The 26,151-nt window shown below is 48.9% G+C and overlaps 1 protein-coding gene across 2 annotated transcripts in view; it reads left to right on the top strand.

Moving 5' to 3' along the window:
- The window catches only part of LOC140387945 (reelin-like), a 520,778-nt gene that overhangs the window by 167,741 nt on the left and 326,886 nt on the right, over window positions 1-26,151 (top strand). For both annotated transcript variants that reach the window (XM_072471313.1, XM_072471312.1), the window contains exon 6: window positions 23,297-23,329. In XM_072471313.1, the coding sequence (XP_072327414.1) occupies window positions 23,297-23,329 (33 nt within the window). The remainder of the gene's footprint in view (window positions 1-23,296; window positions 23,330-26,151) is intronic.

Here is a 26,151-nt window from a genome sequence, read left to right on the forward strand (position 1 = left end):
AGCCCGGTCTCAAAGGGGACATCACCTTACATGATGATAAGGGTACAGTAATAGAATAACCGTTCATCACAGCGAACAAAGATATAAATTAGTCTCAGCAAATCATTCTCAGGTAATGGTTAATGGGCTGAACTCCCTGCCTCGCCAGGTGGCCTTGGAGGCTGACAAAATAGGAGGAAGTCAAGGTGAGGCCATAACGCATTTTCACAACTGGGGACATTTCCCAGGAGTGGGTGGGGAGGTGGATAAGCTGTCTTTTCTCAATACCCCAATTAGGAGCAATTTGGCACCTTACCAGTACCTTGCCAGTGGTAAACTGTCTCTCTGTCAAATGCGAAGGCAGCCAGCTGTCCTTTCTGCGTCCGGCTTGGTGACAATCGGAACTAGAAGCTCCATGGGTAGGAAAGGCCATATTCACCACCCAGATGATCCACCTGGAGGGATTTCTCGCCATTTTGAAGTGACCACCAGCTTCACCCCTCAGAATTTTGTATTATGAATATTATGAATATATGCCTTTGGGCATCTCCATGCTGAGTCTCCAACTTGTCTCAGCTTTGCCCACCTTGCCTGGTAGGGCTGCTGAGGCTTTAGAGACGCTGGCCCTCTGATTGGGCCAGACAGGTAGGAGCCCATTTACTATCCTTAATGGGATGGTGAGGCGGTCAATTAGGAGACCACCTGGCAGATTGCTGATCAAGTCACACAGCCAGACAGGCCGGCTCGGGACTCCCATTTGCGCCCAATGTCGGGGTCCCAAAGACTGTGTGGAAAATCAGCCTGATGTGTTTAAAACTACTGCTGACTTGTTGCCATGGTATGGCACTGTGTTCTGCTGCTATCACACTACAATGGTAGAATCATACAGTACAGAAGAGGCCCTTCGGCCTGTCAAGCCTGCACCGACAAATAGTGCAGTGCCCAGAACTGCTCACAATACTCCAGCTATGGCCTAACCAAAGTCCTGTACAGCTCCAACATAGCCTCCTTGCTCTTATAGTCTATGCCATGACTGGTAATGGCAAATGTCCCGTATGCATTCTTAACAACCCTATTAACCTGTCCTGCCACTTTTGGGGATCTGTGGACAAGCTCGGTAGATGACAGTGCTACATAGGATTATATAGGACATACGGCAAAGGAACAGGCCATTCGGCCCAACCAGCCCAGGCCTGTACTTATGCTCCACTCCAGCCTCCTCCCATCTTTTCTCATCTAAATCAGCTATCATATCCATCTATTCCATTCTCCTTCAAATGCTTGTGTAACTCCCACTATTCAATTCAACCACTGTCTATGGTAGCGAGTTCCACATTCTTCCCGTTCTTCGGGTAAAGAAGTTTCTGTTGAATTTTTTTGGTAACTATCTTACATTGATGGCCTCCTGGTATGTTCTTCGCCATGCAATGAAACATTCGCTCGGTACCCACTCTGTTAAAACATTTCACAATTTTAAAGGCCTCTAGGCCATGTCTCAGCTTTCTCGTTCCAGTCTGCCGATCCTTTCCTGAAATGTATACTCACATGTTTATGGTATTATCCTTGTAAAACTTCTCTGGAGCCTGTCCAGTGCCTGTCTGTCTGTTTTATAACATGACAATTACAGTAATGGGGTGTCAGTAACACTGGGTGGAATTATCCCACATTTTTTCAGTGTCAGTCTCTGAGTGTAAACCAAACTGTTGCTCTCCAGCTGCACAGCGAGGTTTCTGGTCCAGATTTTCAGGTACTTTGAAAAACAATTGAAAGGGAAGGGTTCACGCCGTCAGCCTATAAAGAGGGCCCTAGTCAGCACTGAAAGTAAACGCCCCCCCCAGCCACCGCCTCCCCCATAGAGACAGCGGAACCCCCTCACAAGCATCACGGGCTTCCCCCATCACCACAGCACAAGCAACAAAGTTCTCCCCCCCCCCCCCCCCCCACAATGCCAATATTGGGGTTCCCCCCTCCCTCCACAACACCAACAACAGGGTTCCACCCCCCCCCCCCATGCCAACAACAGGGCTCTCTCACCCATCCCTCACATCAACATCAGGACTTCCCCTCCGCATTCACAGGTATTGGGGCTCTTCCTGCTCCTCCATCTCCTCACAGGCACTAGGGTTTGCCCCTCTCCCATCTCCCCCCTTGCAGGCATCGTGAAAATCCCCTCTTCCACCCCCCCCCCCCCCCCCCCCAACCACCAGCAGGCTTCGGGGTGGCCCACCCCGCCACTGCAGCCTTGGGACACTCTTTCCCCACCACCCCAGTCTCAGGGGTACTCCCCACCCTCACAGGCATCAGCCCTCCCCCACACATAAGGGGAAGCTCTCCCAAGGGGCTGGCCAGAGGTCCAAGCCTGGCACTGCCCCCTGGCACAGGTTGACACTGCTAGCTTGTCACAGCCAGTGCCAGCCTGGCAGTGCCACCATGTGCCAGCCTGCCAGTGCCAACCGGTGCCAGCACAGATACCTCTCCCGCTAGGAGCTATCCTTACCTTGGCACCCTTGGCGGGATCTCCTTGACTGCTGTCCATCTTCACAAACTCATGTGAACCTCGCCGACCTGACATCATGTCAGCAAGGCTTCAATGTTCTGTGAGGGGCATCGTGGGGAGGGAAAGCCTTTTAAACATATGTTAATGGATTAAAATGTCGTATGTGACTGGTAAGGGGTGGGGAAAATTGGGAAACGCGATCTCATCAGCGAGAGGTCGGGGGACTGAGCTGGGGGGCTGGGGGGAGGTCAACTCATCCTCATGCGTGCGTGATGTGGGGGACTGACTCATTATTACCATAGTGGGGTGGAGGAGGATTACCCTCCTCGATGAGGGATTGGGTGCTCCCCTTTTTGGCGGGGGGGGGGGGGGGGGGGGAGGGGTCAACATTTGCATTGTGTGGGGAATGGGGCCTGTTATGGATGCTGGGATCAGGGCGCCTGTTCAAAATGGCGGTTCAAGACCAGTAAGTGCAGGGAAATCGGCGTCTTTGCCGTGATGCCTACTTTTACACAGTCAAGGTATGAGAATCCCACCCTGGCCATCCCCCTAGCTCCATCGGGACACAGTTCCAATTCTCTGCTGGCGAGAACACATAGAATCTGTAACAGAGGCAGCATGGTGGCGCAGTGGTTAGCACTGCTACCTCATGGCACTGAGGACCCGGGTTCGATCCCGGCCCCGGGTCACCATCTGTGTGGAGTTTGTACATTCTCCCCGTGTCTGCATGGGTCTCACCCCATAACCCAAAGTTGTGCACGATAGGTGAATTGGCCACGCTACGTTGCCCCTGAAAAAATGTAATAAATGAATCTGGAACAGAGAATCCTGACCTTGATTACTGATTCTGACTCCTTGTATCTGCCATGATGTCAGTACTGCCAGGAAAAGAGAGTCAAGTTGTTAGCGGGCCTACTTATGTCTAGGGAAGTGACAGGATTAAAAAAAAGAAACCTTTCTTGTGCTGAGCGGATGTAAATAGCTTGCTGACTGAACAGATGAGCTAACTCATCCTGCAGTAATAAGCCACTATTTGAACTTTTAAAGTGCGTCATTGATTGAGCTCCTTACGTGAAAGGCGTGAGCCAGACAATCTGCACAGTTCTGGTACATGATCGTCCCAAGTGCTAAACGCATTATGAGAACTGAGAGCTTTAAAAAAATATCTGAGACACCCAGAATTTCCCTGGACCTCTGGCAGTCCAAGCATTAAAAACAATGATTTATGTAAGTTTACCGTGCCTTTTTAAATGTTTGACAGATGGCTGATGCTAAAATTACAGTTTGCATTGCTGTGTCACCATCAGTGCAGAATTGATGGACATAGCCACTTAATTTGATCAAACTTGGAAGCAAACAAACTTATTAATCAACCATGAGGTTCAAAAATGAAGCAAAGTAATCTCCCAGTTAATTCACAGGCTGAGGTTTGACTGAAGAATATGCACAATTTAAAGGATAAATGAAACCATGGTTCAGGATTTGGGGAAATGCAATTATATTTGCATCCTTAATTTGTAGAGTATTATGGAGGACAAGTACAGAACCAATGCAGAAGACCATTGTCCTAGCTGCCTGTCAAACATGTCGTAGAAATAAAACTTTGAGCATTTTCCAAGTGTAGAGACAATACCTCCTCCTTGTACTCTTTAATCTGTAGCCTGTGTAAGGCCAAGAATGTTTCCTAGATTTATAGCATTTGAAAGCAGAATATTGATTAAGGTTAGATATAATTTTCTTTAATTGCTAGTGAAAATGAAATGCGCAGAAACAAAGTATACCTGGGGATATGAGTGCCTCAGTCCATAGCTCATTAAAGATCAACCCATTGACTCTTAATAACTTTCTAAATTATTTGCAAGCAGTTGAATGAATCAGATTTACAATTCATTCAGGCTAATAACCCAGGGCAAGTTTCTGAAGGTCTGTTGAGTACAGAAAGGATTTGGAACATTTATTCTTGAAACATTAAACTTTTATACCAAGGCTGTCTCTCATGTTTTGGCATTTTGATAAATGTATTCGGGCTTGGATGTAATTTTTTTCAGACATAAATGTTTCATTTTTCCTGGAACATAATAGTTAATTTCAAAGTTAATTATTTAACAGAGGTAGAGATTCTCGGAACATGATTATTAAATCTATCTAATACAAGATTAATCATTTTTTCCCTCCATGTTAATGTGCTCTTGGCAAGTATAAAACTTGGGGAATTTTTATGTTTAATTGTTGTACAGCTTTCGGCTGTTATCTGAACATTCCATTATTATAAAACTTACTGATGGGGAAAGCTTTATCAAATAAACTTGAGTGAAATGCCAAATCATGTCCCTGGATTTCAATATCCAGTACAAAGGCATGTTTTACATCTGAGAAGGTTTGTTACAAGAGACTGTTTTTTTCCAGCAGGATTGATTGGCGATAGAATCTCTGCAGGGACCGATACCACTTCCTTTCACCTAATGTTTTATGGATCAGTTGTCAATTACATTGGAATTTTCTGTAGACTTGCCTCATGATTCCTAAGTAATTCGGAACATTGCTGAAGCTAGTTTACCTGAAAACCTTGGCACCACTGTTGTTTTATAGCATGGGATTGGGACAAAAAAAACAAAGCAGTATGCAAAATTAACAACACAATGTAAGAGCGAAAAGCATGAACGGAGCATCATTCATATGTTTTCCTGCTCACCCAGGATTTTACTCTTAGGGTTTTAGTACACTGTTTTTATTTGTATTACTTTACATGCCATTTTGAGAGAGCAGAATGCCCTGCATCCACATGATAGCAGTTTGATTCAGAGAGGACTGATCTACCTCTACTAAATAGCCCAGATTCAACATTTTCTGAAGCTCTAGGGAGAGAAACAAGGGCAAAAAGCCAAAATATTGGGTCTCTGCCCCATTTGTGTATTTCCGCAGTCAGCCCTGTGGGCATCTAGCGCCATCAACACAGCCATGGAGCTGCAACCCTACTTGTCCATAGTGGTGCCTGTCGTGTTAAGCACAGTAAGATAACACGTGCTGAAACTGGATGCAGCTTTACCTGAGAGATACTCCACACTTTGAAGTTAGTTCAATATGATTTATTGAACCTGTCACACAGTTAGCTCAATCCTCTGTGAGTTTGACTGTCTGCTAACCTAGTGTGATTAATCTGTCTGACTGAACCAGACTAGCTCTTAGCCACGTGCTGTAGGAGTTATATGATATGTACACCATGACTCACACTGTAGATGTCAGCAGTGAAAAGAGGTGGAGTGTTCGTGCCTCATGCCGTTTTTATGGGAAACCACCCCCAAGTGTTCTGCCTTGAAGAGTGTGGTTGCAGGCGGGCAACTGTGCGCTGTGCCCATCTTTTGCACCGCACAACAGAGCCATCAGCCATACGCACAACATACGGTCCCTGAGTTTCTGCACCTTCTGCAGAACCGGGAGGTGATCCAGGTCAGGCAAGTTTATGGCTGGAAGAGTCGTCCACAGGTCCCTGTTCATCAGGAGTTGAGCCGGTGACATGCCGGTAGACAGAGGGGTTGCCCTGTATGCAAGCAGCGCAAGGTTGACGTCAGAAGCAGAATCCGCGGCCTTGCAGATGAGCTGCTTCACTATGTGCACCCCTTTCTCAACCTTCCCATTGGATTGCGGGTAATGTGGGCTGGAAGTGACGTGATGAAACTGATATACCTGCGCAAATCTTGACCACTCTTGGCTGCTGAAGCAAGGATCGTTGTCACTCATGACAGTGAGTAGAATGCCATGCCTGGAGAACGTCTCCTTACAGGCTTTGATGATGGTCTTGGATGTGAGGGCCGAGAGCTTCACAACTTCTGGGTAGTTAGAAAAAAATCAATGATTAACACATAATCACGACCATTGGCGTGAAAGAGGTCGATGCCCACCTTGAACCATGGGGAGGTCACGATTTTGTGCTGCTGAAGTGTCTCCTTGCCCTGTGCTGGCTGGAAGCGTTGAGAGGTCGGACAGTTGAGGACCATATTTGAGATATCCTGAGTAATCCCAGGCCAGTATTCAGCCTGCCTGGCTCTGCGCCTGCACTTCTCGACACCCAGATGTCCCTCGTGGATTTGCCGGAGCAAAGGAATGACAATGCAGTCCAGCTTGAGGAGGGTGCCATCAACTATCGTCAGGTCGTCCTTCACATTGAAGAATTGAGGGCACTGCCTTTCTGCCAGCCATTGGCGAGGTGGCGCATGACACGCTGCAGAAGAGGGTCTTTGGCTGTCTCCTCGCGAATGCCGATCACCTTTTCATCCGACGCCGGGAGGTTGCTGGCCCACAGCTGCACCTGTGATTCGATCTGTTGGACAAATGCCGGCGGGTCAGCAGGCAAGGTTACGGAGCGGGACAAAGCATCGGCAAAATGAGCTCCTTGCCAGGCGTGGACACGACTACAAAGTCATACCTCCGGAGTCTGAGGAGGATGCGCTGCAGCCGGGGCGTCATGTCGTTCAGGTCCTTGTGGATAATGTGGACCAGAGGCCTGTGGTCCGTCTCGACGGTGAACGTCGGCAGGCCGTAGACATAATCGTGGAACTTGAGAAATCCAGTGAGAAGGCCCAAGCATTCCATTCCAATTTGGGCGTACCGCTGCTCGGTGGGTGTCATTGCCCGTGATGTGTAGGCAACCGGTGCCCAGGAGGAGGTGTCATCGCGCTGGAGCAACACCGCGCCGATGCCATCCTGGCTCACATCTGTCGAGATTTTTGTTTCCCTGTCAGGGTAAAAAAATGCCAATACAGTTGCAGTGGTGAGCTTGGCTTTCAGCTCCAACCACTCTGCTTGATGAGCTGCCTTGTCATGATATTCAAACACACACATCATGATGGACACACTAACAGGCAAATCAGAGTACACAACACCACAACCAATCACAGACAAGAACACCAACCACATAAAAAGCACGAGCACGACACCTGGAGGTCGGTAGGTCTGGGGAGAAGGAAGCATGAAAGAGCTGTTGAAACACCACAAGCAGGGAGCCCCCCACGTGCAGAGTGCAAAGACCAAGTTGTAAATAGTGAGTTTAAATAAACAAGCGTTGTACCATATGCAACTGTGTTGGCTCTTCTGTGTGTTAGAACACCCAACACCACATGGTACAGGAGTGGATCGATACCTGCCTACCAACCTGCCATTCTGGACATGGACCACACCGGCAAACCGCAGCCGATGCAAGTCACGGGGAACCTAGGCACCAACTGGAAGCTCTACAGGCAGCGATTTGACCTGTACATCCGTGCCACCGAAAAACAGAATGTCTCGGATGATTCGAAGATTGCAATGCTCCTCTTCTACGCAGGCCCCCACCCAAATGATGTCTTTAATTCACTGGTGTTCGAGGAAGGCGAAAACCAGGCCAAATATGACACGGTCATCCTCAAAATGGACCAGCACTTTCAAACTGAAGTAAACGAAACTTTCGAAAGATACATCTTTCAGCAACGCCTGCAAGGTAAGGAGGAGCTTTTTCAACCCTTTTTGACGCACCTCCGGATTCTAGCGCAGTCCTGCGGTTACGGCACCACCACAGAGTCCATGATCAGGGACCAGATTGTTTTTGGCGTTGCCTCCAGTGGCCTACGCCAGCAGCTTCTTAAAATAAAGAGCCTCACCTTAGCGTCTGCTGTGGAAGCCTGTGTCCTCCATGAAAATGCGACCTGCCGTTTTGCCCGATTTCAGGCGTCCGAGTTGGCACGGAGGGGGTCCCCAGCCGTCGAATCGGCAAGCCAGGCCGCCCACGACGTTGAACGCATCCAGGCCGTCGATTTCTTCCCGCCCCACGGCCCGGACGACAGCGGCCGCTTCCCGCGCTTTTCGCGGTCTCCCGCGCAGGTGCGCGCCAAGAATAACGGCCACAACGAGGGACGCACTGCGCAGGCGCGCCCACCGCAAGATCGCACTGCGCATGCGCAGTGGCGCAACGAACGCCGTGACGTCATGACGTGCAGCAAGTGTGGAGGTCTACACTTAAAAGGGCAATGTCCTGCAAAATACCAACAGTGCAACAGATGTGCCATGATAGGCCACTACGCAGCCCGCTGTCGTGCGGCTCAACCCATGGATCCGGCGCATCCTCGACAACCTCGCACACGAGTCAGGACCGTCCAGCCCACGCATCAAGACTTCCAGTTAAGTGATGCAGATGACCAGGATGACTTCAGAGTTGCCGTCATTGATGTCAACAAGGTCAATGCCATCAATCCAGACGATGAGTGGTGTGCCACCCTGACGGTCAACCGATCGCGCGTCGCCTTCCGTCTGGACACCGGCGCATCCGCCAACCTGATTGCTTACTCTGCAGTCCAGGCCATGAAGGTCAAACCACTCATCACACCATCCCGGCTTAAGATGGTTGACTATAACGGGAACGTTATCCCGTCCGTAGGATCTTGCCAGCTACAGGTGACTCACAAGAGGTACACGGCCACACTCCCCTTCGAAGTTGTGGGCTCATCAAAGGACTCGTTACTGGGCGCACAAGCGTGTAAGGTCCTTCACCTGGTACAGCGCATCATGTCTCTCTCTCCAGATGAGATATCCGACTTCCCGGATGCTGAGTTCCACGCGAATCTCCATTCCCTCCTCGCTCACAACCAGGAGGTTTTTGAAGGCATGGGGACATTGCCACACACGTACAAGATTCGACTCAGACCGGACGCCATCCCTGTCGTTCACGCACCTCGCAGGGTTCCTGCGCCTCTCAAAGACCGCCTCAAGGCACAACTGCAGATTCTTCAGGACCAAGGGGTCCTATCCAAGGTCACGGAGCCCACGCCATGGGTCAGCTCCATGGTCTGTGTAAAGAAGCCCTCTGGCGAGCTCCGTATATGTATAGATCCAAAAGATCTGAACAACAACATCATGCGGGAACACTATCCCATCCCGAAACGAGAAGACCTCACCAGCGAGATGGCGCGAGCCAACATATTCACTAAATTGGATGCGTCCAAAGGATTCTGGCAGATCCAACTGGACCCGGCCAGCCGAAGACTATGCACATTCAACACCCCTTTTGGCAGATTCTGCTACAACCGGATGCCATTCGGCATCATTTCGGCATCTGAAGTATTCCACCGCATTATGGAGCAGATGATGGAAGGCATCGAAGGGGTACGTGTATATGTGGACGATATCATCATTTGGTCCACCACTCCGCAGGAACACATGCATCGTCTTCGACGTGTCTTCACCCGCATACGGCAAAATGGCCTGCGTCTCAACCGTGCGAAGTGTGCTTTCGGCCAGACGGAGCTGAAATTCCTCGGGGACCACATCTCAAGGTCCGGGGTCCGTCCCGATGCAGACAAGGTTAGCGCCATCACAGCCATGCCACGACCGGCTGACAAGAAGGCTGTCTTAAGATTCCTGGGCATGGTCAACTTCCTTGGGAAGTTCATTCCCAACCTGGCTTCTCATACAACAAACATGCGCCATCTCGTAAAAAAATCGACGGAATTCAACTGGCACCAGTCGCATCAGCAGGAATGGGAGGAGCTCAAGCACAAACTGGTCACGGCACCAGTGCTGGCCTTCTTTGACGCGACTCGCCCTACAAAGATCTCAACAGACGCCAGCCAATCTGGTATTGGAGCGGTACTCCTGCAAAAAGACAGCACGTCATCATGGGCCCCGGTTGCGTATGCCTCACGAGCCATGACCCCTACCGAACAGCGCTACGCGCAAATCGAAAAAGAATGCCTGGGCTTGTTAACTGGACTGGACAAGTTCCACGACTATGTGTATGGCCTGCCACGATTCACGGTCGAAACTGACCACCGCCCCCTGGTCAACATCATTAACAAAGACCTGAACGACATGACTCCTCGCCTCCAGCGCATCTTACTCAAACTCAGGAGGTACGATTTTGAACTGATCTACACTCCGGGGAAGGAACTCATAGTGGCGGACACTCTTTCCCGAGCAGTGAGCACACCACCAGATGCGGAGGGGTTCGTGCGTCAAATTGAGGCACACGTGACTCTGACAGCAGCAAATATGCCAGCTGATGATCCTTGTCTGGCCCACATACGCGCAGAGACGGCGACTGACCCTCTGCTGCAGCGAGTGATGCGCCACATGACGGAAGGGTGGCTAAAAGGGCAGTGCCCCCAGTTTTATAATGTGCGAGATGATCTCACCAATATAGACGGGGTCCTTATGAAATCGCATAGGATCGTCATTCCACACAGTGTGCGCCAGATGATTCTTCGTCAACTACACGAAGGCCACTTGGGTGTCGAAAAATGCAGACGAAGGGCCCGGGCGGCGGTATATTGGCCGGGTATTAATGAAGACATAGCCAACATGGTGCTCAACTGCACAACCTGTCAGAGGTTTCAGCCGGCGCAACCTCCGGAAACACTTCTACCACACGAGATGGTGACGTCCCCCTGGGCGAAGGTGGGTGTTGACCTATTTCACGCGCTCGGCAGAGATTACATTGTTATTATAGACTACTTCTCAAACTACCCGGAAGTCATGCCTCTCCATGATCTGACGTCGTCCGCAGTCATTGGGGCCTGCAAGGAAACGTTTGCTCGCCATGGCATTCCAAGGACTGTCATGTCAGACAATGGACCTTGTTTTGCCAGCCGTGAATGGTCGTCCTTTGCCGCAGCATATGGTTTCACTCATGTGACATCCAGCCCTCTGCATCCACAATCGAACGGGAAGGCTGAAAAGGGTGTCCACATCGCAAAGCGGCTCCTGTGCAAGGCGGCTGATGCCGGATCGGACTTTAACCTTGCCTTGCTGGCCTATCGATCGGCCCCGTTATCCACGGGCCTCTCGCCAGCGCAGCTACTAATGGGTCGCTCCCTCAGGACGACGGTACCTTCCGTCCTGGCACCGACAACAGACCATGAGGCGGTTCTTCGGGACATGCAACTGCAGCGTGATCGCCAGAAAGGTCGGTACGACACACGAGCGACGGACCTGCCCCCCCTGTCCTCCGGAGACAAAGTACGCGTCCATCAACCGTATGGTGGCTGGTCAGCACCGGCCGAAGTCCTCCGACAAGTGGCTCCCCGCTCGTTCCTGGTTCGCATGCCGGATGGTTCCGTGCGTCGCCGCAATCGGCGCGCCCTTCGCCGACTTCCACGTTCACAGCCACACAACACGCCAGATCCTCAACAGGCTTCCGAGGATGACTTTGTGGAGCTGCCGCACATCACGCCCTTTCCATCGCCACCCATGGCCATGCCTGCACAGCAGCCGGTGGTTCTTGATCCACCCTTAAGGCGGTCAACCCGAATTCGTCGCAAACCCATTAGAATGGACTTATAATACAGTTCATATGTTTAATAAGTTGGACAATTTTACATGATAACCTGTTGTTGTTTATCGTTCCAGCTGTCGTCTGACTGGACAACTGTTCAAAATTTTTTTTCTTCTTCTCTCGTTCGCATTTCTGTTATGTTATGGTACAACTGGATTCATGTGACGCACTCGACATCGCCCCATGTACATAGTTCCGTCATAGACACATGCTGCACACGACACACACACACTCTTAGATGCACTCACGTCACGATCATATTTATTACCACGTAGGCACATATCTTTGTAAAAAGGGGGGATGTCATGATATTCAAACACACACATCATGATGGACACACTAACAGGCAAATCAGAGTACACAACACCACAACCAATCACAGACAAGAACACCAACCACATAAAAAGCACGAGCACGACACCTGGAGGTCGGTAGGTCTGGGGAGAAGGAAGCATGAAAGAGCTGTTGAAACACCACAAGCAGGGAGCCCCCCACGTGCAGAGTGCAAAGACCAAGTTGTAAATAGTGAGTTTAAATAAACAAGCGTTGTACCATATGCAACTGTGTTGGCTCTTCTGTGTGTTAGAACACCCAACACCACACTGCCTGACACTCAAAGGCAGTAGACATTTTCACCAGGTGTCTGAGTGCCGTGGTGTGTGAGGCCAGGTTTGGGATAAACTTGCCCAAAAAGTTTACCATGCCTAGGAAGCGCAGCACCGCCTTCTTGTCTTCAGAAACCTTCATGGCTTCGATGGCCTTGACCTTGTCTGTGTCCGGGCGCACGGCCTGCTGAGATATCTGGTCACCTAAGAACTTGAGTGTCGACATGCCAAAGCAGCACTAGGCCCTGTTCAGCTTGAGGCCATTGGCAAGGACACGGCGGAATACCAGCTGGAGACGAGAGATGTGCTCTTCAGGGGTCGTGAATCATATAATAACGTCGTCCACATACACACGGGCCCCTTCAATGCCCTCCATCATCTGCTCCATGATTCTATGGAAGATCTCCGAGGCTGAGACAATGCCAAACGGCGTACGATTGTAGCAGTACCTGCCAAACGGTGTGTTGAAGGTGCAGAGCCTTCTGCTGGACTCATCCAGCTGGATTTGTCAGAATCCCTGTGACGCATCTAGCTTTGTGAAAAACCGGGCGTGTGCCATCTCACTTGTGAGTTCCTCCCACTTCGGGATGAGGTAGTGTTCACGCATTGCATTCTGGTTGAGATCCTTGGGATCAATACAGATGCGCAGCTCCCCCGAAGGCTTTTTCACACATACCATCGAGCTGACCCAGTCAGTCGGTTCTGTAACTTTAGAGATGATGCCCTGGTCCTGAAGAGCCGTGGGCTGCGCCTTCGGGCGCTCCTTCAGTGGAGCCGGGACCCGGCGTGGAGCGTGGACCACAGGCATGGCATCAGGCCGTGACAGGATCTTGTACCGATATGGCAGAGTGCCCATCCCATCGAACACATCCGGATACTGAGCGAGGATGTCGTCAATGCAGGCTTGATGATCCCCGTTGGGGGAGGTCATTGTGTGGACTCGCTGCACAAGGTTTAGCAGCTTGCATGCCTGTGCGCCGAGCAGGGAGGCCCTGTCTGGCTTGACGATCTCAAACCGTTGCCTTACGTGAATGCTCTTGTTGGAGATGAGCAGATGGCAGGATCCCAGTGCTGTGATGGCATTGCCGTTATAGTACAGGAGCTGGCAGGCTGCTGGAAGGAGCTTGGGTGGCTTCTTGATGCGGTTGAAATCTGCCTGTGAAAGGAGATTGGCAGACGCATCTGTGTCCAGCTTGAACTGGATTGAGCATTGATTTACTTGCAGCACCACACACCATTCGTCCGCAAAATCCCCAGTGAGGATGGGCAGGCGTCGTGATGATTTTGGTGAGGCATGTTCACGTGTGCTAATGATGCCCACGTGGTAGGGGGAGTCCAGGCAGTCGTCCTCTGGGTCCGTTGTACTGCCAGGATCAGGATCCTGTAAACCGTGCTGTACACTCTGAATGCGCCTGCGTTGGAGCTGGGAACGCTGGCCCTTGACTGGTGGTGCAGACCTGCACAGGGCTGCATAGTGTCCAGGCTTTCCACAATTCAAACATCGCCTGCCTCTTGCAGGGCAGTGTTTCTTTAAGTGGGCGGTGCCGCAGTTCGGGCACGTCATGACATCATTACACTCCGTGCGTCGTCGCACATGCGCAGTGGAGTCGGCAGACGTTCGCACCTGCGCAGAGTGGTGTTCGGCCACTTCACCGGCCCAGTCGCATCGTGCATGCATGGGGCTCCGGGAAGAGAACGCAAAATGGCCGCTTTCATCAAGGCTGAGGCGCTGCATCCGGGCGATGGCCTGCACACTCTCTGCCTCGTGGGAGGCAAGTTTCTCTTTTCAGCCGATTTATATTGGGAATACCGGTTTTTGGCGTGCCCATGCACTGTACATGTGTCAATCGCGACTGGCAGGGTCATATTCTTGATTTTTAAAAGCTGCTCTCTCAGAGGATCAGAGTGAACTCCAAAAACGATCTGATCCCTGATCATGGAGTCAGCAATATCACCAAAGTTGCAGGACAGCACTAGTAGACGGAGATCAGTTAGGAAGGAGTTGAAAGATTCATCTTTACCTTGTAGACGCTGTTTGAATATGTAGCGCTCGAAGATTTCATTGGTGTCCACTTCACAATGACTATCAAACTTGTCCAGGATGGTCTGAAACTTTGTCTTGTCCTGGCCTTCGGTGAAGTTCAGCGAGTTGAATAGTTGGATGGCTTGATCCCCCGCAGTTGAGAGGAGGAGCGCGACCTTCCTTGTATCAGACGCACCCTCAAGGTCTGAGGCTTTGATGTACAGCAGAAACCTTTGCTTGAAAGACTGCCAGTTGGCACTGAGGTTGCCGGAGGTCCGCAACTGTTGAGGAGCCTGGATCTTCTCCATGGTGCCGGGACACATTTGCTGGTTGTCACGGAACAGACTGAGGTAAACCACCTAGAGATTGCAGTCTCCTGGTATCATGTTGTGTTAAGCACAGTAAGATAACACGGGCCGCAATTTGATGCAGCTTTACCTGAGAGAGATACTCCACCCTGAAGTTAGTTCAATATGATTTATTGAACCTGTGACACAGTTAGCTCAATCCTCTGTGAGTTTGACTCTCTGCTAACCTGGTGTGATTAATCTGTCTGACTAGCTCTTAGCCACGTGCTGTAGGAATTATATGATATGTACTTCCTGACTCACACTGTAAACATCACCAGTGGAAAGAGGTGGAGTGTGAGTGCCTCGTGCCTTTTATAGTGGGAAATCACCCCCAAGTGTTCTGCCTGTTGATTGGTTATGTCCTGTTCTCTGTATTCATTAGCTGCCTGTTTGTATCTCATTATGTGTATGTCTGCATATCATGACAGTGCTAACTGCAGTCAATGCCAGCGAGACATGGAAGATAACAGCAAAGGTCTCACGTAAGTCACACATCTTTCACCCGCGCTGCCTTACGGAAGATATGGGCCATCACATTCGAGTAACAGCATCACTAGCAAGGAAGTGCTACAGAGGAAAGGTCAGAGGCACCTGCGGGACATTGTGACGGAGAGACAACTAATGCTAGCAGGACACGGTAGCACAGTGGCTAGCACTGTTGCTTCACAATGCCGGGGTCCTAGGTTCGATTCCCGGCTTGGGGCACTGACTGTGCGGAGTCTGCACATTCGCCCCGTGTCTGCATGGGTTTCCTCTGGGTGGAGGTGTGGGCTAGGTTGGGTGCTCTTTCCAAGGGCTGGTGCAGACTCGATGGGCCGAATGGTCTCCTTCTTCACTGTACATTCTATGATTCTATGATTCTATGACATATCCTTGCCTCCTGGATATACGATCCCCCAGATTGGCAGTAGAGTGGGTAACATCAGACAGAGGAAGAAGATGGTGCCAACCAAAGTAGACACTTCGAAGTACATTTAAGGAGGGCCACCAAGAATGTGAAACCACCTGGGTTTGGAGCGAATGAGATTGCGATGGATCATGGCCAGTGGTGGTGTCTTGCTGCCCATTGTCCTGCATAAGTCCAGAGGGGCTAAATCTAAGTCCTGGTATAAGAAGGAAGCTGAACTAGTCAGAATCATTTAAATTGGCAGTAAATGATTTCATACTGGCCTCTAAATATCGTCCAGGGATTCTACCCAATGAGCTCCTGGGTAATAGGTGCCAATGTAAATCAGACATTGGCATTCACTGGACAGGCTTTTCAGGACATCTGCTTTGGAAGGGGGTGGGGTTTGATGGTGGGGTGTTGTTTCAGATAACAGTCAGCAGGCTCAATGGCCCAATGAATTTGGATTGCTGCAGGTCCGTAAAGGATATTCATCGCACTGCCCGAGGTGGAATTTGCAGAAGGAATATCAGGACTAGAATGTTTGAATACTAAAAGGGAAGGTTCGACTTCAACATACAGTATCCACGTCTCACAAAGCTAGACACAGCGGGCATTGAAATGCAAAATGATGAATGAATGAAAACCTTGTCAGCTCTCCCTTGTTTCTGTGGGATTGCATCTCGAAAAAAAATCATATTAGACTCGAGATGTTAGCTCTGTTTCTCTCTCCTCCGATGCTGCCAGACCAGCTGAGTTTTTCCAGCACTTCCTGTTATTTCAGATTTCCAGCATCCGCAGTATTATTTCAGTTGCGAGTCAGCAACATATGAAAGAGGAATGGAAGACGGTACTTAAAAAGATAATGAAATCTGGCAGGCTTAGTAATGGCGGGTAAATACATGGAATCCCAACACCCAGCCAGTATTTCACCAGACTCCTGATACTAAACAGGTGGTAATTGTCATCTAAGCAGTGCCTTTCTCATTGGCTCCCCTGCGAATGGTTAGTGCCATTCGTCCAAAATAGAGGATTGCTCATGATAAATGTGGATGGTTGAACTGCTAGGCGCTGTCGTAGGGAACTCTGGTCTTGAAGACTATTTCAAATTACCGTGCAGTTTGAATCCTATGAAAAATGAATTATTTGTGGTTAATGAAAAATAAATGTTAACATGCCTTTAAAATTCATGACATCCCAGCGAAGGACTTTACTTGGAACATTGAATGGAATCCTGTCAGACCCAATAATGAATCACCTCGGGTTTACTTTTTGAAATATTAATGTATGAATTCCTGTTGCATTGCTCCCACACTGTTGTCCACTATTTTAATAAAGATGTTGATATTTGTTTCCATGGTTGATAATGCTGAAAGTGGTGAGCAATGATGTACCCTACCCCACCTGTTACAGGGCCGAATACAGTCTTTTTGGCCAATTCATTGGCCACCAGCCAACCCATCAAGCCAGGTCCCACCCCACCGTTCGGGTGCCACACAGTTTGAGTTTTACTGTCCACAGCTAGCAGAGTATTCTCTTTTGTAACTTTTGAATTCCTCATTTCCCCTGCTCGACTTAAAGGTATATGTCCATTAAGCATCCGTGGATCAAAATGATAACAGAAAAAAGTGAAGAAAGGGGAAAAAAGGGAATCGTCAGCAAGGACCCTTGCAAAGCAAATATCTTTGCATCATCTGCAAACTGGTGGGAGCTTTTGAAGGGCTTCCCCATTCACTATAGATTATTCTAAAGAGAAGCATGCGAGAGGCAAGCAAAGCCTCTCCCCAAAATCTCCTCTTTTATGCAAGATTCCACCATATGTCTATACTAAGTATACACAAAACATACCAAGAAAAACGCAATCAGTTAATTGACAGTTACTAGTGTCAGACTTGAAAAATCAAGGTTATTGAAAGCCTTGGAATTGTAACTATCAATTGACTGTTTGTATTTTGATCTGTATTTATTTTCAATTCAATAATTCTTTCTTTGAAAATGTACCTTTCGGTTACTTTGTGATTCTCGAGATGAGGAATGTTAGTAATGGGGAATGGAGTACTCAATTATCCAGTTTAATAATTCAACGCCGAAACAGCATGAGCCACATTCAGAGTAAAACTCTCCCAATGAGCTCAGCTTGGGTAGTATATCATAATATGTGAGAGATAATAGCTGACACAAGCTGGAGCTCAGTTGATAGTGCACTTGCCTCTAAGTCACAAAGTTCTGCGTTCAAGTTCCATCCCGGGGCTTAAGCACAAAAATTCAAAGTTAACACTCCAGTGCAGTATGTTTTAAAAATATGTATTTCATTCCAAACACAATCAATAATATAAACAATCAACAAACAAATATCACCACGTTTCAAACAGTTTGTAATTTTCCCCTTTTTCTCCCCTAAACTACCCCCACATACCCCCACATCAGAACCTCCCCCGCCCCTACACCCCTCTACCCGCTGGCGACGAACAGATCCTCCATCTGTTGAGCCTCCATTTTACGGAGAAGCCCCTCCTCCTGATAGCGAATTTAATCTTCTCCAATTGTAGAAATTTGTCCATGTCCCCCAACCACGTCGGTACCATTGGCAGCGCTGCCAACCACCAACCCGATAAGATTGGCTGCTGGGCAATCAGAGAGGCGAAGGCCACGCCATCAGCCCCCTAACCCTCAAGCAGCTCCGAAAGACTGAAAATCCCCACCAAAGGGCACAGTGTCATCCTCACCCCCACAATCTCTGACAGGGTCTCGAAAATCGATGTCCGAAATCTCCTCAACTTCGGGCACGCAAAACATATGAACCTGATTCACAAGCCCCCTTCCGCACCTCTCGCATTCATCCTCAACCTCAGGGAAGAATCGACTCATGAGCCCGTCACGTGGGCCCTGTGGCCACCTTAAACTGTATAAGGCTCATCCTGGAACAGGATCCAATTTATCCAGTGCATGATTTCACTCCAGCCTCCTCCCATTTCTGTCTTATTTCCTCCACTGGTATTTTTCCGTTTCCAACAACCACCTGTAAATGTCTTCAATCCTCCCTCCCTTCCCCAGCTCATCCTGAGTTAGCAATTTGTCCAATAGTGTATATTTTTCACAGCTGAGGAAACTAGGGAAATCCCAGACCTGCATGTACCTGAATTCACTCCCCCTCAACAGTAGGACCTTTCCCCGGAACTCCTCTATCCTCACGAACATCCACTCTACGAACAGGTTCCTTACCCATTCTACCCCTTCCCTAGGCCAGCTCCTGTGTGTCGTCTATCCCTGCTGGTATGAACCTATGGGTCTGGATTCTCCGAGCCTCCGCAGTCTACGCGGCGCAGGTAGGGGGCCATTGACAGAGGCCCCCGCGGCCAGGCAAGCGACCGGGCGGCACCGATCTGCGGGCGTGTGCGATCCCGAGGGAGGGCCTACTTCGTTCATCATGGTCCAGGTGTGAGTCCGCCAAGTCGCACGGGGTGGCCGCCACAGGCTGCCGCCGTGCGCATGCGCGGACTCCCGACAGGAAGTGCAGGGCCCCGGTTTCCGCAACCAGAGCTGCAAGGAGCGCTCCGGGGCCCTGCCAGCCCCCTGCAGGTAGGAGAATGACTCAGGACTTTCTGAGAGTGAAACACTCAGGTTTTGACGCTGGTGTGGGGACATAGCCCCATTAGTGGAGAATTCCCCCCAGGATTCCCGCATATTGGGGCCAATACTGACATACCCCCTACACCAAAGTGCTCCCTCAGCTGGTTCCATATCTTGAGGGATGAAAGCACGACGGGACAGTTGGTACACCTACCCGGGGAGAACGGGATGGGGGCCATCGCTAGGGCCCTTGAGCATGCCCTCACACAGGAGGACTCCTCCACCTGCACCCACTATGAATGCCCCACCCCCCGACAGCATCTCACCTTCTCCACATTTGCCACCCAATAGTAATACAGCAGGTTTGGGAAAGCCAATCCTTGCACGCGCTGTACTTTCTGCAAAAAAGCCCTCCGGATCCTCGGTGTCTTACCTGCGCATACAAATTCAGAACTTAGTTTATCCACCCTCCGGAAGAACACCTTTGAAAGGAATATCGGAAGGGACTGAAAAGCAAATAAAACCTTCGGCAAAATGTTCATCTTTACGGTCTGTACCCTCCCCACCAAGGACAGTGGCATGGCATACCACCTTCAAATTCCCTATTACCCCCTCTACCAACTGCCTAAGATCCACTTATGTATCGTGGCCCAGTCATGGGCCACTTGAATACCCAGACACCAAAACCTTATCTTGGCTAGTTTAAATGACAAGGCACCCAGATTCGCACGCCTTCCTTGGGCTTTAACCGGAAATACCTCACCGGGAAAAGGCACCAAACTTCCCTAATATGTCGATTATTTTCTCCAGACACTCCAGCGGGTTTGAAACATAGAGCATCAAGTCATCGGCATACAATGACACCCTGGGCTTCCTACCTCCCCTTACAAGTCCTTCCACTCTCGTGACGTCCAAAGCGCAATAGCTAAAGGCTCAATAGTGGGGTAGCGGGCATCCCTGCCTTGTGCCCCTATGCAGCCTAAAATATCCTGAATTCATTGTATTTGTCTTCACACGCACCCATGAAATGAACACCGGCCCAAACTCAAACCGCCCCAAGATCTCAAACAGTTACCTTTAGTCTACCCGGTCAAAAGGCTTCTCCACATCCATTGGTATAATAACTCCCAGCGTTTTACTTCTTGACAGGGTCATTGACACATTCAACAGCCTCCTTATTTGCTCTTCAACTGCCGCCCCTTAACAAACCCCGTCTAATCCTTAGAGACCACCTCTGGCACATATTGCTCCAACTGCCTCGCCAACACCGTAGCCAGTATTTCCACATCAGTATTCAGCAGGGAGATGGGCCTATGAGACCCACACTTTTGGGTCTTTATCCTTCTTTGGGATTTAAGAGATTGACGCTTGCTCAATAGCAAGTGTGGCCAGCAATTCCCCCTGCGCCAGCGAGTCACTATACACACCCAGGAGATGGGGGACGCCAACTCTGTCAAAAATTGTTGATAAAATTCTCCTGGAAAGCCATCCGGCCCCGTGCCTTCCCTATCTGCACCAACCCAATACACTCCATTATCTCCTGCAACCCCAATGGTGCCTCCAATCCCAGTCCCATCCCTCTCTCCAACTGGGAGCACCAACCCGTCTAAAAATTGCCCCATCTCCACATCCTCCTCTCAGGGCTCAGATTTATACAGCCCTCGATAGAAGGCTTCAAATGCCTTATTAATTTTCTCTGGCATCGTCACCAACCCTTCTCCTTTATCCGTCACCTACACAATCTCCCGTGTAGCCACCTGCTGCCTCAACTGATGGGCTAGCAGCCAATTAGTCTTCTCCCCATATTCATAAAGCACCCCCCTCGAGCAACAAAGCTGACCCACCCCTTTCTCTGTCATCACTAGGTCAAACTCTCTCTATAATTTCTTCCGTTCTGCCGACAGCTCCCTAGTCGGGGTCACCAAGTACCGCCGATCCACTTCTACAATGGCATCCACCAACCTCTGTCTCTCCGCCCTCTCTACTTTGACCCAGTGGGCCTAGTAAGATTTAACACCCCCACGGACCACCGCCTTCAATGCCTCCCAAAATGTGGAGGGAGAGACCTTCCTGTTTGGTTTAAGCTCTACGTAATCCTTTATCGCTGAGGCCACCTTCTCGCTGAACTTCTTATCTCAAGGAGCACTGAATCAAACCTTCAATCGGGTCTCTGAGCCCAGCACACTTCGAACCTCACATCCACATAATGTGCCACATGATCTAAAATCACTATCGCTGCGTATTCCATCCCCACGATCCCCGAGTATACAAACTTCCCACCACAAAATAATCAGTACGGTAGTACACCCGATATGCATGGGAGAAGAAGGAAAACTCACTCGGATGCCTGAATCTCCATACTTCCACCTCCCCCAATCTGGTCCATAAATACCCCCTGCTCCTTCGCCATACCTGACTTGGCCACTGACTTGGGGCTCGGCCAATCCATGGGTCCAACATGCAATCGAAATCGCCCCCCCCATTATCAGCTGATGTGAATCCAAGTCCCGGATAGACGCTAACATCTTCTTGACAAAGTCCACGTTGTCCCAATTGAGCGCACAGACATTTACTAAAACAACTGGTGCCCCCGCCAAGACCCCACTCACCATCGTAAGCCTCCCTCCTGGATCCCACACCTCCCTGGCCACCAGAAATACTACCCTTTAACTGAACAGGATTGCAACCCGCCTCAACTTGGAGTCATATCCCGAGTGGAAGGTCTGCCCCAACCATCCCTTTCTTAGCTGCATCTGGTCCTTAACTCGCAGGTGTGGTCTCCTGAAGGGAGACCACATCTGCCCTCAAACCTTTTAAGTGTACAAACACCCGAGACTCTTTAACTGGACCATTCAACCCCTGCATGTTCCATGTCGCTATCCTCACTGGGGTTTCTGAACCCCACCCTCTATTAAGGTCTGCCACCCCCTCCTAACTTAGATATCTCCCTGCCACCAAGCTTCCCTCTAATCTGGCCCACCCAAAATGGCCACGCCCCCATCCTCTACTCCAGTGCAGTATTGAGGGAGCACTGCGTTGTTGGAGGTAACATCTATTGGACACAATGTTAAACAAAGGCACCATCTTCCTGTTTAGTTGCAAGTAAAAGATCCCATGGCATTATTTCACAGGAAAGCAGGGGAAAGAATCTGTGCACCTTGAGTTCATTGCCCAGTAAGCTTTATTAGACGGTGCATGATTTGGACGGTATCAGATGAAATGAAGATCCAACTCGGGTGTGATGCTGTCCACAGTCAAATATCCTAGTGGCTTTCACTAAAAAGCCGACGCATGAAGACCAGATTTGAGTGAGGTCCTGGAGACTTACAGGTATTAGTGAAACTTGATTCCAGAAAGCAACTGCACTTTAAAAGGACAGGGGAAGGAAGTGAGAGTAAAGAATCAATTTGGACAGCATCCTCAAAGTTGAGTCGACATTAAACAATGGATTCATTTATATTTTATATCGCTTTCAGCATTGTCTGCAGTAGTTAGGATTGACACATTTGCGACTTTGTTTTATTGAGTCTTAAGAGTAATTCACACACTCATGAATAAACAAAACCGTTTAAGCTGGTTGCTCAACTGATCGATGGATTTTTCCTTGCTAAACAATTACGATTTATTCGGAAGCTGCTGTATTCGGGCACCTTGCTACTTCTGCCACCATAGGGTCTCAAATATGATTTCCCCAATTGGCAAATTCCTGACCCTGGGTGAAAAGGACATTCTTTAGGCACTTGGGTTTTTAACCAGCTTCTAAGTCAAAATGCTCCAGCTGACCATCAATATAGCACTTAAGTCAAATAGTGGTTCTCGTAAATAAAAATGCAACTGTCCTCAGTTCCCTAATCATTAACGGTTGTTCTTAAAGTTAACTTGGATCGTCAAACAATCAAATTCTTCAGAAAAAAATAGCTTCATCATGAATTCACATCATATCCTAAAATTACCACTTCTCCCTGGAGAATATTGTACATGAAAAATTTTCAGTTGTAAATTATTTACACATGAGATCATTACGTTGGAAGAAAATAGCATTTGCCGAACAATTAACATAACTTATCTGTTTTGTTCTCATCCCACAGCTCCCACTGAATCACCCCTACGGCCTAAACTGGGTAAGTGAGAATATTTCAACACAACGTGAATGTTGCCTGAAGTTCTTCAGTAACCCATTGTTATCAAGATGTGTTCTTGACATCTTTCCTGACGTAACTGAAGATTTCATTAAGCTGGTTTACCATATGTACTTTGTTCCGCTTTGGCCCACGTTGCCCTCTTTGCCAATTTAACTTGTGTCATGTTTAGCAGAGGTTCATCATTTATATGTAATCTTATAGCATGCCACTGTATGGCTAATCAGCAACGGTCGCTTCCAGTGTATAAAAATGTCATCAAATCGTCAGTGGTTCTGGGAGGTCAATCACACACAATGCGCAGGCAACTACAACTAGATGACTACACTCAGATAAAGGAAGACCTATTCAAAAATAGTATTCTTAAAACTATAACATTAAATGGACTGGGAATCTTTCTTTTGTGTTTTAGCAACCTATAGTTCCACTATCAATGGAGGATACCTCTAGGCGTTATCATAAATGGAGATTCTGTGCTGATGCATGTTATAAAATACTTCTATGTTGTATCCTGTATATAATATTTAACCAGGCCAATATGCTGGAGTTTTAAATTGAGGCGTTTTATAATGATTTTTCATTTATCCTTTAGTCTTCCGATCCTGTTCAGAAGCATTAATGTCATTGGGCTGGTTGTTCCGCTACCACCCCGCTCCCACCTGAACCAGGTGTGGTTTTGGCAGGGGGTGGGCCAGGGGGCATGTAAAATATGGCAGATGGGTAACCCATCGCCTTCCTGCCCAACCCTATGTTCACCCCCATAATATGGTAGGTGGACGGTACAAGAATTGGCAGCCCACTTCGCATTTTAAAAAGATGATTAATGGGCACTTGAGACTGTTAATAAGCCAATTGATCCAAAGATTATGCTGTCCACGTCATAATATGGTTGGCATGGGTAGGTGGGCGGGAGTGGGTAGGCCTTTTTAAAAAAAAAACACAACTGGTTAAAAGGTGGGAAGAAAGTAGGGTTAAGGAAACCATTTTCACATTGGAAGCACCCCCCATCCAAGGTTTTACCCCCTATTTTGTTACTTCCTGCCTGGCTTCCAAAACCCACATCCCATCTCCCTCACCCCACTCCTTACATTGCCTAATCCCTTTCTTCCCTAAAATCCCAGGACGTACCTCATTCCGGACATGTTCCCTCTTCTTCGGGGTCCTGTTTGCAGTACCAGTAGTAGCCACTACTGAGTTCTGGCACTGCTGGGAGCGCTAGAGCTGCTGGCCAATCAGAATAGCTGTCAGCTCTTGAGGGAAGGACTCCTCCCAATGAGGGGTGTAAGTCCAAACCTCACCTGCTGAAGGCCACTGGCAGTGTGTTATTGATGGGCAGCATAGTGGTTAGCACAGTTGCGTCACAGCACCAGGGTCACAGGTTCGATTCCTGGCTTGGGTCACTGTCTGTGCGGAGTCTGTACGTTCTCCCCGTGTCTGCGTGGGTTTCCTCCGGGTGCTCCGGTTTCCTCCCACAGTCCAAAGATGTGCAGGTTAGGTGGATTGGCCATGATAAATTGCCCTTAGTGTCCAAAAAAGGTGAGGTGGGGTTACTGGGTTACAGGGATAGGGTGGAGGCATGGGTTTAGGTAGAGTGCTCTTTCCAAGAGCCGGTGCAGACTCGATGGGCCAAATGGCCTCCTTCTGCACTGTAAATTCTATGATTCCATTCTATGATTCTATGATGCAGGGTGGGCGTGTTGAGCATTGGTCAATGCAAATAGTGGCAAATAGTTGCGGCAATCGAGGTCGCATGTAGAATGTTTAAGATGATGGGACTTGCTGCATCTACTTCCTTACTGTTGTATGAAGAGGACACATCATCTGCAGATCCAAAGATATCTCTGATGCTAAGTGCACACTGACCACTGCTCTCGAGCTAATGTGTTTGGATTGTTTCACTCCTACCTGAGTGTGTCAGATTAAAACTGTCTCCTGTGCCTCTGTTAACACACTAATGGAGCTTTGCCTGACTTAAAGTCAGCATTTAAGATGTCAAAATCATCATGGCATTTAATGTTCTATGTTACCGGATCCTTCCAGACCATTGTAATGGCCTTGTATCCGATAAGCCAGTCTGCAGTTCATTCCCATATCAAGCAAGTGATGAATGTTATGTTTACCAGCGGAAACAACTTTATCAATTTCTCAGGGAAAAGATACAACAACTGTAAAGGGCAAAGAATATTTACAACCTGGCATCCTTCCCAAGATCCAGAGCATTTTTGATGGAACTCATCTGGCCCCCATGGTCTCCTCAGAACAAGCCGAACAGGAACAGGAAGAGCTAACCAAGCATTAATATGGCAGTAGTTTCTGAGCACAATAATGTCACCCGACATAATAATGAGCATTAGCCAGGGGGAAGCCACAATGCTTTTTAATCTGTGTGAAGCTGCTAAGAGAATGTCCAGATGGCTCTTGGGCTAGCGTTACCCTTTGCACCCATGGTCCCTGACCCCAATTAAAACCCTCTACAGAACGTAGATATAATGAGTCCCATGCCAACTCAACAGCTTGCCCACCATTCAACAGCCTTTTGTCGTCACCCGCCAAGCAGATGTGAAACACTAAACTTCCATAATGTACTGACCTGCCTACACAAAACTGAACTTCTCTATTGCCTACCCCTAATGCTTTCCCGTTCTTATTCCTTAACCTTCCTGGTCTGCCAGTGAGAGCAGTATTTGTGCTGGCAGGAAAGCTGGTGCTGTGAGCCTATGGTGATTTCATGGCTCTGACCCTCTGGCAGGGACTCAGGTTTCACTGAGTCTTTTTGGTCTAACAACAAGCAGAAGTCTAAAGTC

Source organism: Scyliorhinus torazame, chromosome 13 (genome assembly GCF_047496885.1).
Source record: "Scyliorhinus torazame isolate Kashiwa2021f chromosome 13, sScyTor2.1, whole genome shotgun sequence".
In the NCBI taxonomy this organism is placed as follows: Eukaryota; Metazoa; Chordata; class Chondrichthyes; order Carcharhiniformes; family Scyliorhinidae; genus Scyliorhinus; species Scyliorhinus torazame.